Below are 16,059 nucleotides of genomic sequence, written 5' to 3' on the forward strand. Positions count from 1 at the left end.
TTGGTTGATCACATCAAAACACCCACGGGGACCAACAAATTATTACATCCAGATGAGAGAAATTAAAAAATTTGGATCAAAATCACGTCAGATGGTCACATAGGCTATCACCCATGGTCATCGGTCTAAGGATGTGTAAGGTAAAAAAAAATTTCTCTCTCTATAGAGGGGGTTGGATATGTCGTGGATCTTATGTTGTACACCCTGTGCACACCTAATTTTTTTTATTTGATTTTTTAAAAATGTAATACTATAATTCAGCTCTTAAATTCTAAAAATAAAATCTTAAATGGCATACTCGCAAGCTAAAAAAAACTAAAATGCATAGTCATGGAGTGTTCGTCCACATTATGTGTATATATATATGCGATATGTTGCACACTCATACGTAAGTATCTAATATTAAAAAAAAAAAAATTCTTTTAACATAAATATTATATCCTAAACACCTGGTATTATTTTTTTTTAAAAAAAATATTCATTTCTTTTATCCTAAATATTATACCCTAAGGTTGTGTTTGGTATGCATGATAGGATATGATTGGATTGATTAGGATAGGATTAAAGATAAGATAAATAATCTTTCTCGAAGCCAGGATTATGAATCCTACCTATAATCATCCATTATCCTACTCCTAATCAACTCTACCAAACGTTGGATTAAATTTTTTTTGAAAATATAATCCTATCATGCATATCAAACGGAGCCTAAACTTAAAAAAAATTATTAATAATAGGTGCTCACGAATATGTGCACAACAAAATATTTCCGTAAATGAGGAGTGAAATGTTATACATACATCCATGAGCACCACCTTGTGTTATTTTTTTTTTTTAATTTTCATTTTCTTTAAAATTTTACCTTGCACATCCTTATTCAAATCCATCTAAGGGCCTCAATTTACTTTTACCGATCGGCAAACATGTCAACGGACTTTGGAGCACCCAAACTTCTACTCAATCCACTATGTCCAAGGTAAGGGTATGATATATATAGACTTTGGAGCACCAAACTTCTACTCAGTCCACTATGCGCGACGTGTATGCACAGTGCATACGCGTCGCGCTAGAATTCAATTAATAGTTTTTTTAATTTTTTTTATATTTTAAATTAAAAAAATTAACATTTCCTTATATAAATTTTTAATATATTAATATATCCCCTCAACATATTACAATACTCAATAAATACTTAAATTAATTTTATTTTATTTTTTTTAAACCAAACACTATAACTTAATTGGGAAGCCTGAACCCTAGAGGTAAAATCTAAAAAAAAAATAACTTTGAAATTATAACCCAAAGCCTGAACCCTAGAGATAAAATCTAAAAAAAATAACTTTGATACTATAACTCAAAGTCTGAACCCTAAATAGCTTTGATACTATAATCCAAAGTCTGAACCCTAGAAGTAAAATCTAAAAAAAAAAAAAACTTTGATATATAACCCAAAGCCTGAACGCTAGAAATAAAATTTTTTAAAAAACTTTTAATTATTTTTTAAAATTCAAAAATAAAAAAAAATTAAAATCAGTGATATCCTGCACGCACAGTTATATTATATATATATATATATATATATATATATATATATATATATATATTTTTGTTTCTGTTATTTTGCAATAAATTAAAAAATATCTACCCATTATATATATATATATATATATATATATATATATATATATATCGTAAGATGATAAATCAGAAAATATCTACCCGTTATATATATATATATATATATATATATATATATATATATCTCGTAAGATGATAAATCAGAAAATATCTACCTGTTATATATATATATATATATATATATATATATATATATATATATATATATTTTGAGACGGACTATATATAATTATTGCAGTAAGATGCTAAATCAGAAAATATCTACCCAACGGACTGGTTCTTGTTGAGTCAACGCGGGGACATGCTGGTGCTGTTCCTACTGGATGGAATGTAGGTGGAGTACGGAAGGCGGCAGCTTTAAAGATAGTTGATGCCGATCTCCTCCTCATCCCTCCATCTTCCGCTCGATTCCCGTTTCTCTCTCAGAACCGACGCATCCTTCGCTTCCTCCCTCCCACCATTTCTAAGCAATTAAGACACAGAAAAGCTAAGTCATCGCCATGGAGCCGCCCCTCTCTCAGCTCGAAGCAAGGTTCTCTCCCTCTCCTTTTCTTAATTCCCAAATCGCCCGCCTTCAGTTTTGTTGGTTGTTGGTTGATGCTGCAATTGAATCGGATGGGTTTCTTGGTCCTTTATCTAGATCTTCCATTTTCCGGCAGTTTTTTTTTCCCACTTATAGCTGTTAGGGAAGTTGAAAGATGCAACTTTCACTTTGAATTCCGACAGTCTTTGATTTTGTTGTTTAAATAATGATATAGAGATTCTTTGAGATACCTCGAGCTGGTGTGGCCTTTATTCCAAATGAAGCATTTAGATGGGCATATGGGTCTTCGTCCCCCTTCCTCACACCGGCAATGGTGGAAATTCTCGCTCTAGAATAACATATCTCGGTGACGCTGGATGAAAGAGGATAGTCTAAAATCGGAACTTGGAAACAGACTTGGATTTGTTAGAATGATTTCTCAACTAGGCTTCAACAATAACGCAGTCAAGTCCTCAATAGACCAGGAGTTTCTGTCATCCCATTGAAATGGACCTGATAACTAAACACTTACTATTATTTAGTACAACTACTTTCCTGCATTGTTTGCAAGTTCTTATCTTCGCTTCATTTGTGTTCTATTGCGTCTCAATATGGTGTTTGTGTGGAACTGTCACAAGTTCATATTATGTTATGCAACTGTTCAAGATTGACTTGGAGGTAAATACATGCACACATTTATGTTTATAATAACTGAGTAAAATATACTTTAGTTTTCAATGTGTTGATATTCTAATTTACCTATTTCCTTTCAGCCTGTTGGTCTTGTCTGAAAACTATTGTTCATCATCAAGTGTATTTATCTTGCATTGAGCTTTGGATTATTCTTTTTATTAGTTCCTTTTTGGAGCATTTGCTCATGAACTTGTGCCCTTTCACACTAAGCTAATTATGCACAGTGCACCATCTCTTGCATTATGTTACCGATGTCTTTTTCAATAGGAATATGCCAATGTAATATGTGAACATCCCCATGTTCTTAATTGTACATTTCAGTGAATTAGTTTTATTTGTAATTGGTTAACACCTTTTATATTAGGTGAAGATGCACATAACATTTACTTCTGGGTATGTTCACAAATAATGTGATTGATTTTTTATTTGATTTGATTGTTTTCCTTCGAAGGTATCTTAATGCATGCCAGATGCAGAAGGTCATACCAAATTCTTTGATGTCGTTGAGTTTATCAAAGGTAATTTCTTTGTCAAAATGGGCATATTTTCTTTATATCATTTGGTGAATTACTTTGGAAATATTTCACTGGATCTTATTAATCACAGTTGATTTATTTTTGTCCAATTCCTGATAATAGCATTTATATTTGTTCAGTGGAATATTTATGTCAAGTTTAAAGTTTTGTATTTGTTTCTAGTTTTTTTTGTCATTATTTGGTGGTTGTAGACTAATACAGGCATATTTACTTTTTTCTCATTTGATTAGAAGAGCAAAAAACCTTAGCTAAAAGCCTAAAACTATTAACAGATATACAGGATACAAGTTATGCATATGCAATCCTGAAATAATCACTGTGCTATCACATACATAACCAATTATCTGCTTTGCCATTGAAACATTTCAATTGTCTACACGATCCTGCATTAACTTTATGCTGATGGTACACTGACTGTGTTGGTTCAGCAATGTTCTGAACCTGACAGTGTATACTAATTAAATAAATGTTTACTTGATAAATATCACTTACCACTTGGACACTTTCTCTTTGTCTCGAAAATATATCCTCATAATGGATTCTTATTGAAATTTAGAGTGAACACAGCTCTTTGAGACTGTTTAAACCATTCATGGTTTATTTCCCTTAGAGAAGGTCATGAAATTCTGAAAGAAATAACGTAATTTTAATTCTAGTATTGTTCTTTATTCTACAAGTCATTTTCTTGGGTATGCCATCAAAGTCTCATGCCACTTTTGTCCCCATTGATTAGCTGAAAGAAAAAAAAAATGCTAGGTCCTGGTTCAAGGATGAATAAAAGATATGAAAAATAGTGCATGTGAACTTTGAGAGTAAATAAGGTTTTCCATTATAAATATCTACATGAAGTCAAATGCTTGTAGCTGTGCGAAGTAGTGAATCAGTTATTGATATCCTGACTAAAGAAATATCAATGTGCTCAGATGATTTGTCATGTCCTCTTTAAGGCTTTCAACATTACACTTTTGTATTCCAAGTTGCATCTTTATTGACTAAGGGTCTCTATGTAGTCTCATTTGTAAATTTTAATGGTTTTCATGGGTTTTCAATGTAATAATTTATCTATTTAACTTTTTGAGTCTTGTAATCTCACTCCAGGGTTCCTACGTGATTAGATGCAGAATTATGAATCTTGGTCTTACTACTCTAAGGTTAACTCTATGTGGTCTTTGATACAAGAAGTATGCATCTAAATGATACCCTTTCTGATTCTAATAATTAGATTGTAAAAGTCTCTTGCTATTATTTACAAGCCCATGGTCCTTTTCTTGTTTGACTATGATTAAGTCCTTGTTTATGTGACAGTCTGCATTTTTCTATTATTAAGCCATTTGTCTAGATTCAATATGGATACAATTTTTAAGCTCACCAAGTGATGCCTATGTACATCTTTCTTTTCTTTCTATTCCTCTTTTCCCTTAGGTTTATTAAAGGTGAGGTTGAATATTTATTACTTTCAGGCAAAATATCAAAAAGAGCACTTTGGTCAATGCATTTTGGAAATCTTTATCGACCACTTGACATCATTGGATATTCCCCCACTTATAGCTATGTTATCGGAAAGTTTATCTGACATTGATGCAATTAATATACGACAAAAATCATCTAATGTTTCATTGGATGGGGAAGGCCTTCTACTTCTATTCCAGTCTATCAACAAAAAGCTTCGAATTGTTGATCTCATTAATTCTTCATCGTGGAAAGATGTTCTCCGGTATGCTTTTGTACAATCTTTTTGGCATTATATATTATAAGATTCTAAAATAACAATTTGATATGTTGGAATCAACTACGCCTTGTATTGTAATGATGATCAATTGAACTTCAAGGAAAATTAGTAATTGCAACAGCTGTCACATGCTACAACAATATTACATGACTTTAATAAGCATCATTTTATGTTTTGTGTTGATTCTTCATAGGCAAAGTTTCCGTAGGGTGTCATTGGGTTTTATTTTTTCCTAGAGGATGCCTTACACTCCCTTCTTTATCCAACTGGAAAATTTATGCCCCAAAGCTTGGGTGTCATTTGTGCCCCACCCTCATGTGAAAAATCATGCCTCTAAACCGACCAAAATTCGCCATTTATTTGCCTTAAAAAACTTGAATTGGCTTCCAAACCGACTGAATCGATTTGCTCAAACCCCGCATTTGTCCCTCTTTGCCTTAATTGACATCGTCGATTCCCCTTCTCAAGCCTTTGTTTTTTCCTCTTCTTTCTCCTTTCTTCTGCCTCCTGCATCTCTTTTGCTCCGCTCCACCAACAACAAAAGCTTTCTTCTTTCACTTCTTCCACTTCCTCTTTTGCCACAACTTTGCATTGACTCATCGAGACTCAAAACTTGAGAGTGAGAGGTGCCTACCTCATGGATGAGCTTCACCTTATAACACATTTTTGTAATTGGAATTCCGTGAACAAATGACTATAAAAGTTGTAATAAAGTGATCATATAAGTCCTATTATATGCTTATGCGTAAGTAAAGTGTTAATGAGATAGTCATCCCTTTGCCTTGATACTTGCCATTTTCTAAATTTTTTTGATAATTAAAATATTTTTAAATTAAATTAGTTAAATATTTGGTATGATGGCCTTGAATCATGCTTAGCATAGGACAATTACCACCATGGTTCATCGAAATAGACGTGGAACGGCCGGAACGGGCGTTCTGACACAGGAAGGCCTCACGTCGTTCCAAAGTTCCAGTAAATAATGTGGCTTGCTTTGGGATGCTGTTCTCAAATGTTATAACAGTAAAAGAACGGAACGACCGGAACAGAACAATCTGAATGATGTACTGTTAGGGTTAATCGGAGACAATTCCTCTTAATTATATTCATTACTTGACTCTTCTAGGACAACCACTCGCGGCCTCTTCTCCGGCAACGGCTCACGACGGCAGATTGCCGATGGAGGTTATTCTCCAACTGCTCGCAATAGAAAAGAATGAGGAGTGTCAGCCGACTGGGAAGCCCACGGTGCGTCGAGGAGGAAAACAAACTGTAGTAGAGGGAAACTGTGCGGCGGTCGGGGATGATTGTCGTCAGCTATTCGTAGCAGAGCAACTCAGGTCGAACCGCGATGGCGAAATAATGTTGTGCATGAGAGACGCAATTTTAATTAAAACCTTAGGTTTTAATTAAAACTATATGTTAATAATCAAATCAACTCCCAACTTTAAATTCTGAAGATTCCTAAATACCTATTATTATTTATCAAATTATTATTATTGATTATTAAACTTATTTAAACAAAATTTTAAATGGAAAAATATTTATAAACTGTGTGTGTGTGTATATATATATATGTTGCGTGTTGCACACCTAGTGTAATTTTTTTTAAAGCTTAAGGTTTAGGGTTTAGGGTTTAGGGATTAAGTATAGTATTTAGGGTTTGGGAAGTGAAAAAAAAGGAATACACTAGGGGTGCAAGCACCATAAGATGGGCAATATATCACCCCCCCCCCCCCTCTCTCTCTCTCTATATATATATATATAATCTGCGTCGAGACCGTTCCGTGAAGTGATATTGGAACTGGAATGGTCCATGACGGCTGCCTTCTTGCGAACCATGATTACCAATGAGTTGGGTCTAGATTGATCTTGGGTTTAAAGCTTATCTTATCAACACGAGCACGACTCTAAGCATGAAGTAGCATACTTTTCAAATCTTGGTAGTGACAAAGAGGTCAAACCTACCCTTTGACAAGTTCCACAAGCCTAGGGAATTGAAGAAGAGATTGTAGGATTATGTGCAATGCGACTCACTAGCATCTTCCACCTCTATGCAAAATGCAGAAACAAATTTGCAAAATCATTATTGCTAGTGGAAGCTGCTTGGATGTTTTTTCCATACGTGCCCTTGCTAGGATTTAGGCCACTCCTGAACCACACCCAAGCCTCCATAAGGTAGCATAAGTAAATTAGACTTCCCTTTTGGTTGCACAAATCTATTTGGTTCGTATATAGATAGATCCATATAAGAATAAAATATGATGTGGTTTCCTTCCCATGAGTATGAATTATGCCATCCTTGGTCAACCCTCACTTTACAATTTTTCTGTTATTCACTACAAATGAGAAAACATCTTTCTTTAACATAATGACCAAAATGTTTGATTGTACCAGATATCCCTCTTCTTTGCAATCTGAGATTAAAAGAACAAGAAAAGGGTGATGGTACCATTAGTGATCCAGAATTTTACACGGGCCCTAACGACTTATCAAGGTATTTTTTTCTCTGAGGTTAGGGAGATTCTAAATGAGTTTTAAAATATAACTTCTGAAAAATTGCCAAATGAACTTCCACCTAACATGCTATAGATTTGATCCCAAGACTACAGTTACCTAGTTTGTCATTTGGCAAATTTGCTTACAATAATTCAGAAGGTGAAATATCATTAATCCAATTCCCTTAACTTCCACTTCACATTCGTCTCAGTCACTAGAGTACATTACTAAACGCATCAGACATAACCATGCTGTCTACAAGAGGAAAATCACATTAGCTAATAAGCATATAAAATTTAGCGGACGTAGTCGCAAGTTTAAGATGTAGAAGATTATGCGCTTGTCCACATTCACCTTCAAAAAGCTTCATGCTTTCTCTTTCAGTTCATTCCAAATTGTATGGAAAATTAGAATTAATGCATATGTTGTTGACTTGTCTACTAATTTGGGCATCTACTTTTTAATGTAGAGGACTTACTGCGATACTGTGGGACATTAAAACCTTCCTTTGTTCGTTGATTTGCCTACGAGTTGCGTATCGACGATGTTAGCTCACACTGTCTCATTTGTGGCATATCCTTCTCTTTAAGTTGAGTGAATTGTGGATTTTCATATTGTGATATTTCCAGACAAAAGCACCCACAAAACCCTAATCGTTGGAAAGAGTTTCTAGAAATTGAAGATGTTTGGAACATTGAGGATGAGTTTTAACGGTTTTCCCCTAGGCTTCTTGAAGAAATAGAGCAACAATTGTGATTTAGCTAGATAAGCACCACTACTTCGTACCTTTATGTGGCGTTGCCACTTTGTACCTATGTGCAATGCCGCTAGACTTGATTTGTTAGTTCTATCTCTCTACTCAACATAGTCGAGTTCTTCTAATATGGGTGAGAATAACACAGAGAAAAATAATAAATTAACTCTAAAAAACAATTAATTGAAGATAATAAATTGGAGATTAATTCAAGATTGGTGTATTCACAATAAAAGAAAATAAACTAGAAAACATTAGAGATTGGCACATCTACGGCAAATTTTAAATTTGATTTTTGTTGTTTGGTAATTAATAGTCAATTAGCATTTTCTATTTTTGTAATAAATAGAGAATAACTATAATGTCAATTAAGTCTAACGTACTTGCTTTATTTAAAATAATTATTTCCACATTCATTACTGAGTCAATTATATAAAAGAAGTTCAGATTTTGTGATTTTTTGAATTAATATAATTTTCAATTTTACATCTGGGGCCTCCATCAATTGCTTGATACATACTGAATGATTTGGTTTCACAAAATGCAAAAAGGTCTCACTGCCAGTGGGATGATGCACCACAATTGGTTTTTGTTGGAATCATATTGGCTACACAAACATCAATGCTTGAAATTCATATTGTCTATTTCTAAAGGAGTACTTTCAAAAGTAACCCACAAACATAGCAGATTTAATATCAAATTAGGGATTATTGTGACAAGTTGTTTATTGAGAAAGGATGGATGGTAGTAATTTTGGCATTTGGTAAAATATGTTTAAATTATATCAGAGTGGGTAGCTATGGAAGTGTTTTGTAGCAACAAATATTGCTTTATGGTATTTCTTCAACTTTTCAAGCTAATTGAGACATTAAATATTATTAATGGCATGATTTTTTTTGTGTTTCTAGTGATATTTGCCAAAGAGGTACAACATGCCAGATTTTGAACCTTCGTTTCTCTCCTATTAGGAAGCTCAACATGACTGGGAAGTTCATGGAGTTACAAACACTTAATTTAGATTCAAGTGTTCATTTGACCAGTTTCCACATCAATTGTTTTAGTTGCATGCCAAAGCTAATGAGGTTATCAATGTGCGAAACAAGAGTTTCCAACCTTTGGGTGACTAGTGCTGCACTTTCAAAACTTCATTCCTTGTCAGAACTCCGCTTCCAGAATTGTTCGTGTTGTCTTGATACTGGACCATGCCTAACTTTTGGTGGAGTGTTTAGAATGGTAAATGATAATAAGTGTTCAAAACAGCAATCATCTTCCTACTTTGGAGTACAATGTATTGGTACTGAAAACAATTTAAAACAGACTATTGTGCAGTCTGTAGATAATGCTTTCAACAGCCTTTCTTCTAAGAATTGCTTGTTGACAAGTAATGAAATGCTTGAAAGCACTACTGAGGAATTATCAGATGAAAGTGATCCAGAATTTTCTGATATCTTTACTGAGTTCTGTAGGCAAAACAATCCAAACTCAATGCTTAGCCCATCTAAACATTCTGTGCCATCTTCTACACTTTCTTCCGTATCAACTACTATCCCTTTTTTCGAGGATGCAATGCATTTAGGTAGGAAATTGGAACACAGTTACTCTTTTACTGGGTGTGCAACCCCTGGAGAAACTTGTTATAAGAATGATTCCTCATTGGATGAAGTGACTAACAGTGTGGATTTTGGGAAAACTACAAGGAGCTCACTGGAAAATCATATTTCCACGCATCCTTCACCAATTTGTTTTGAGAGACACTACAGAGAATATATTATTACATCACTGCCTCATTTAAAAGTTTTAGATAATATACCTATTGGATTTATGGAGAGAGAGCATGCTAAAGTAATTTTTAAGAGATATTTTGAGCATGCAGCTTATAACAGACAGAGTAAAGATAACATTGTCAGTATTTTACAGAGGCGTGAGGCCTACAGACCTGTTGTCTCTCATATATTTTCAAGGGGCAAGCAGCAATATCGTAGAGAAAGCAATCACTCCTTTCTCAGGTCACTTTCTGCAGCTAAAGTAGGCTCATCTACACAGGCTTATTTACATTCAGTTTCAAGAATTACCAGTGGTCCAAATGAAGAATCAAAGAATTTCCGTCCAAGACAATTTGAATATCATCCTACGGACTCAAGGCTTATGGCATTTGGAACATTAGATGGAGAGCTTATTGTCATCAATCATGAAAGTGAGAAACTTGTTGGTTATCTCCCATCAGTTGGAACACTAAATAGCATTTTAGCTCTTTGCTGGCTTAAGAAGCATCCAACCAAGGTAAGCAACTATTGTCTTCCTTTTAAGGTTTTTTTTTACATATACTGAGTTTCTACTTTCTAGTTTAGTTAATGCTCTTCTCACTTCTACGTTGTCCACAACAATGAGAAATCCTCATTTTGACTTATCCTACTATCACCAGATTCTTGCTGGCTCAGACAATGGTTCCTTGCAATTAAATGATGTTTGTAAAATGGCATCAAAGGTTACAGATCAATATTACACTCAGAATGCTTCTGTACATACATTTAATGAATTTCAACAGTTGACATCTGTCCACATAAATTCGACTGACGACTATTTTCTTGCAAGTGGATACTCAAATCATGTAGCTCTCTATGATATGGGCAGCGGAAGACGTCTGCAAATTTTCAAAGACCTTCATAAGGAACATATAAATGTTGTCAAATTTGCTCATCATTCTCCGACTTTATTTGCTACCGCATCCTTTGATAAAGAAATTAAGATGTGGGACTTAAGACTAGGGACTTCACAGCCTTGTTATACAGCATCTAGCTCCAGAGGAAATGTGATGCTGTGCTTTTCTCCTGATGATTACTATTTACTCACATCTGCGGTTGACAATGAGGTAAAATCCAACACAGATTGAGTTGTATTATTCTTGCAACCATATATTTATGGCATCTTAAAAAATTCCAGGTTAAGCAATTACTGGCTGTAGATGGAAGACTCCATACTTCATTTAACATTGCTTCTACTGGAAACTCACAAAATTACACTCGATCTTACTATGTCAATGGACGGGATTACATCATCTCAGGAAGTTGTGAAGAACATGTAGTGCGAATATGTTGTGCTCAAACTGGAAGGAGGCTGCAGGATGTTTATCTTGAGGTGTTTTGCACAAACTATATTTCATGTTCCTATCTAATTATGTTTTTTCTGGAAATTTACAAAAAAATATGCTTCAATGAGTTTCCACTTGCTATATAATTCAATGAAACTAGCATTGGGGCAAGACTCGAGGGGAAAAAAACTGGAGAGTGGAATTGACTACAGAAGGAGTATTACAAGATCTGTAAATTTACCAACCACTATATGTTTACTTCAATCCTCTTGGTGGCTTTTGTTTAATCAAGAATCACATAGCAGTTAGGACATACTGGATAGTTTAGGATTTTGCAAAATTGCAGTGTTTTTTGTCCTACAATATTAATTATATTCATCTTTGGTCAATGTAGAATTTTATCTGCTTGGCTTTTGCAGGGCCGGGGTTCAAAAAATTCAATGTTCATTCAGTCTCTGAGGGGTGATCCATTTAGGGTGAGAATTTAGCCTTACACATACCTTTTCATCACAAGCTTGATTTTTAATTTCACCCTTTTGATTTTGTTGGTTTCGTTGTTGCATTTCAAACTATTGTCATTTATATTGATTTCTTGTATTCCACAATTTCCTACTTTAAGATTTCAGTTTAAATATTGGTAAAGATCATTAAATACTTATGTATTATTTTGGAGGATTTTCCACATGCAATGAAGAAAATCATTAAATTTATACCATATAGTAGTTATACTGCAGTGGGCTTCCTATTTTCATAGGACATGTTAATCATCAATCAGCAAATATGAATCAATTTTGCATCCATTCTTAATAATTAAAATGCTTATATCTATATCTTCAAACATTTGGTTGAGTTTCTAAAATCCAATTCACGTTGATATTAGTTCAGGGATCATGGAGCTAATTATATCTGAATGGTTTGGTAGATGCTGTACAAGATAGTATTTCCAGAAATCCAGTGGGTTACAACTAGGGCTGTAATCGAGCCGAGCTTGAGCTGATCCCAGCTCAAGTTCGAGTCCCAAAAAAATAAAGAGGCTCGGCTCAAGCTCGAGCTCGATTGAGCTTGCGAATTTGAGCTTGAGCTTGGCTTGACCATTACTCATAGGTTCGAGCTTGGCTCGAAAAGCTCGAATTAAAATCAAGCTTTCGAGCTCATGCTCGAGCCAAAACCAAAATAGAAGTGATTTTGCAGTAATTTTTTTATATTGTAAATCAAACAATAATAACTGTTTGATTCTTTCGAAAATAAATTTTCAAATTTTAAGAGCAGCTCGCGAGTGGCTGGACTCATTTGCACCCCTAGGTACAACTTATAAGAAAACAGAATCTTTTGTCTGCAATCATGCTAGAGCTGAAACTTAAGTTTGATCAATTGTTCACTTGATTTGCATCATCAACCTTTGTCTAATGTTAATGTATGTTTATCTACTAGCAATTTCTTAAGAAACAAGTTAATTCATCATCTTGGTGAAGGACAGTTCTTATCTTGTCCTGCTTTGAGTTTTCAAGTTAATTCCCCTAGGCAATGGCAGTTCAGGTAAAGTAGAAGATTCCTTCTAAAAAGCGGTTTTTTTTTCAGTAGATAGTCTAACTAGTTGCAAAGCCACAAGTGAAATTCAAACTTTTAACACTAATCTAAGTTCCTAGCCAATATACTAGTTCTAAAAAACAAGTCAATAAATGGTTTCATTACTTAAACATCTCTTTCAGAATAACATAATAATGACAATTTGGTTAGTACATTTTAGTCAATTAAGTTAGATAATTGGTTAGTACATAGAGAGTCAAATGTTGTTCCGATATTAATAGAAGCTCAAAGATAAAAACGAGATCCTGTTTTAACACCTGCAAGAATTTGTGCAGATAATTCTTATTTGTATTCATTGAACCGATAATAAATTAACTTGTAAAACCTTTAATAAAGAGCTATTGTTGGCAGACTATTACCTATACAAGATAGATGAGCTTTCATTGTGACTAGTGATGCAGGAGCAGTGAAAAATTAAAGAAATTCAGTTACGAGCAGTTGGAACTTTGGGTTTGGATTTATAAGCAATTCTATTCACCAGCGTGTTCTATATTTTCCATCTCTTTCATGGATTCTCAATGTTGCAGTTAAGGGTTGCGTTAGCAACTATATTATTTATGGAGCAGTGGAAGTGGAAGAAAGAAAGATCTTTATGAAGAAAGACACTTAAAACAGACATTCTAGATGACAAACTTATGCTAACAACTCTAGAATCATGTCTTGTAACATACCAATGAAGAGTTATGACTAAAGAAGAAAAGGAACGAGACTGATTTTTCTTGAAACCCTAGTTTTGGACACTCAATGAAACCTAGGGTACTGACCAAGGTTTCAAATTTCGTTCCAAGCCTGTCAGCATGGGCGAAAATTGTTGTTCCCTCTCAATAGACACATCGAACACTTTGATACAAACCAATACATGGTTTCGGACAGTCATCTTCTTCAACCGCAAGCGTCTTCCACAATTTTGGCCATGAGCCTCCTCCTTACTTCCATTCTCTTTGTCATTAATGCCATCAACACTACGTTTGGTGCATGTCAGACACTGATTCTGTTTCATATGGGTCAGAACTTGAGTGCATTTTCTGTATGGATCAGAATTTTAAACCTGTTATTGACATTCCTTTAACCAGTCTTCTTGTCAGAGCTAGAACTTTATTCACGATACACAGTTAAGTCAGTGGAGCCATGTTTTGAAGGTGTCTTGATTCCAATCATCTCTCTGAACACTCAATCCTCTATTTTAGAAGTCTCTCTTCAAGTATTTTCATCCTTATATGGTATTAGACTGAAGAGATTAGCCTGATATTTCAAGTTCAGTTATTTTAGGCGAAAAAGGATGATGATCCCTTGACCAAATCAAAGCACATGTATTGGACCTCAAACATTCTGGAGTTTAATAACTAAATGTAAAGAAGAGAGTGAGTCATGTGGTGCTTTCAATTATTATTATTATTTTTTGAATAACAGTGATCAAGAACAAAATACAATCTTAGAAAAGGTTGAATGAAGCACATGGATTACTAACCTTTTCCTTTTTTTTTTTTGAGATACTTCTTGCACACTTGAGATTGTAGAACAAATAAAGAATCCACCACCCAAAGAAACTAGGATTATACTTCATACACTGTAACTTGTGTATGTATTAGATGTAAGGCATGCTCGTATGTGTTTTTGCAAGTTCTACTTTCTTTTCTTCTTTTTGGTGTGCTGCATATGCTCGGGTGTGGGAGTTTGCTTAATATTTATATAGAAAGGACAATAGTGAAGCCAGGTAAACAATTTAAGAAGACTTCACGGAATGTGGACGATCAATCAATTTGAGTAGTTACATTCTGCATGAATCCTACATACTCATGATGCATCATCTTCCTATTTAACACAGGACTTCCACATGAGTATCTTAGCTGCGTATTGGCGTCCGTTTTCAAAATCTGAGATTATAAAGGTACTGATGACTCGCCTGTAGTTGTTGCTCAGCAATGCTTCTGCAGGTATCGATATTCATGAAGATGCTCCATCTAATGCAAACTACTGCACCATGTTTCTGCAGGTAAACCTGTTGCAATCCGAAGAGTGCCTCGAAGAAATCACACCTCCCTTTAAGTTCAACTCCAACTAATTAACGCAAGTTCGTGTGAAGTTGGATTTGTCAAGCAAATGAAGGTGATTGCTCCAGCAGTAGTAGCTGAAACCAGAATGGCACCCCATTCAGTTTTTTTTTTTTTGAGCCTTCTTAGATGCCCAATCGGTTGCGAATGGGCCTAGCCGATGAAGGTGTACTAGTCAAGAAGACGACGACAGCTATTGCTAGAATGTTGCAATTGGTTTGCAATGTATTTGTCGACGATATGGTGTCTTTGAAAAAAATATTCTGTATAGCTTGTATGCATATGTTGTTTATGTGGGCATTGTTGGAGTTTTCTCTACTTGCTAGTTAATATATTTTGTTTTTTGTTTAATAAAATTAAAACCAGGCTAACTATTCTTTACTGTCATTAATGTATCGAAAGCAATGTGTTATTTTTATGATCATATGAATATTCATGATAAAAGAATAAATTAGATCGCAAATAAGCATGAATCCCAAATATATCCTGTAGATTTCTCTTCATCAACCTCATACAATTACGTATATGGAGCTCACAGATGGTACCATACTATGAATGTGATATGAGGAGAGCAACGAAGTGACACCACAATAAATGGAGTTATATGGTAGAGCGTGAGAATTACATGTGGGTTACTGTAAGGATTGTATGTGGAAGAGCGTGTAGGGGATGTGAGTACATAATGTGATAGGAGGAGAGCAACGAAGTGGCACCACAATAAATGGAGTTATATGGTAGAGCATGAGAATTACATGTGGGTTATTGTAAGAGGATTGTATGTGGAAGAGCGTGTAGGGGATGTGAGTGATGTACAAGTGCATAGATTCACTTTAGAAAGATTTATCTAGTCCGCAGTAAATAGCTAGCGGTAAAGACATGTCAAATCTGTTTATAGCTAAGGAGCTAAGGCTATGCCAAAAAGCTCAAAGGGTGAATAGACTCACCATAAAGGTCTATCTAA

General features: G+C 34.6%; 1 protein-coding gene across 3 annotated transcripts; it reads left to right on the forward strand.

The window, feature by feature from the left end:
- The first annotated feature begins 1,894 nt into the window (after window positions 1–1,894).
- Window positions 1,895–15,416, forward strand: LOC122001873. 3 transcript variants are annotated; one of them, XR_006117515.1, is made up of 9 exons: window positions 1,895–2,170; window positions 3,306–3,372; window positions 4,851–5,104; window positions 9,281–10,652; window positions 10,795–11,241; window positions 11,313–11,507; window positions 11,855–11,936; window positions 14,873–14,935; window positions 15,041–15,116. XR_006117515.1 is itself a non-coding variant. In XM_042556846.1 (9 exons), the coding sequence occupies exons 1-9, from the start codon at window positions 2,139–2,141 to the stop codon at window positions 15,107–15,109; spliced, it is 2,556 nt and encodes an 851-aa protein (XP_042412780.1). In that variant the 5' UTR covers window positions 1,897–2,138; the 3' UTR covers window positions 15,110–15,416. The 3 variants fall into 3 exon arrangements, 2 of the variants coding, with proteins under 2 accessions (XP_042412780.1, XP_042412781.1); XM_042556846.1 differs by having other exon boundaries at window positions 1,897–2,170; window positions 11,880–11,936; window positions 15,041–15,416; XM_042556847.1 differs by lacking the exon at window positions 4,851–5,104 and having other exon boundaries at window positions 1,898–2,170; window positions 11,880–11,936; window positions 15,041–15,416.
- The last annotated feature ends 643 nt before the right edge of the window (window positions 15,417–16,059 follow it).

This window comes from Zingiber officinale, chromosome 7A, assembly GCF_018446385.1.
Source record: "Zingiber officinale cultivar Zhangliang chromosome 7A, Zo_v1.1, whole genome shotgun sequence".
Taxonomy (NCBI): Eukaryota; Viridiplantae; Streptophyta; class Magnoliopsida; order Zingiberales; family Zingiberaceae; genus Zingiber; species Zingiber officinale.

Excerpts from the sequence above, each read along its gene's own strand:
- LOC122001873 (XM_042556846.1), top strand. The coding sequence starts at position 2,139 with ATGGAGCCGCCCCTCTCTCAGCTCGAAGCAAG. Across the intron at positions 2,171-3,305 it reads CTCTCTCAGCTCGAAGCAAG|GTATCTTAATGCATGCCAGA; the intron begins GTTCTCTCCCTC and ends TTTCCTTCGAAG. Across the intron at positions 14,936-15,040 it reads CAAAATCTGAGATTATAAAG|GTAAACCTGTTGCAATCCGA; the intron begins GTACTGATGACT and ends ATGTTTCTGCAG.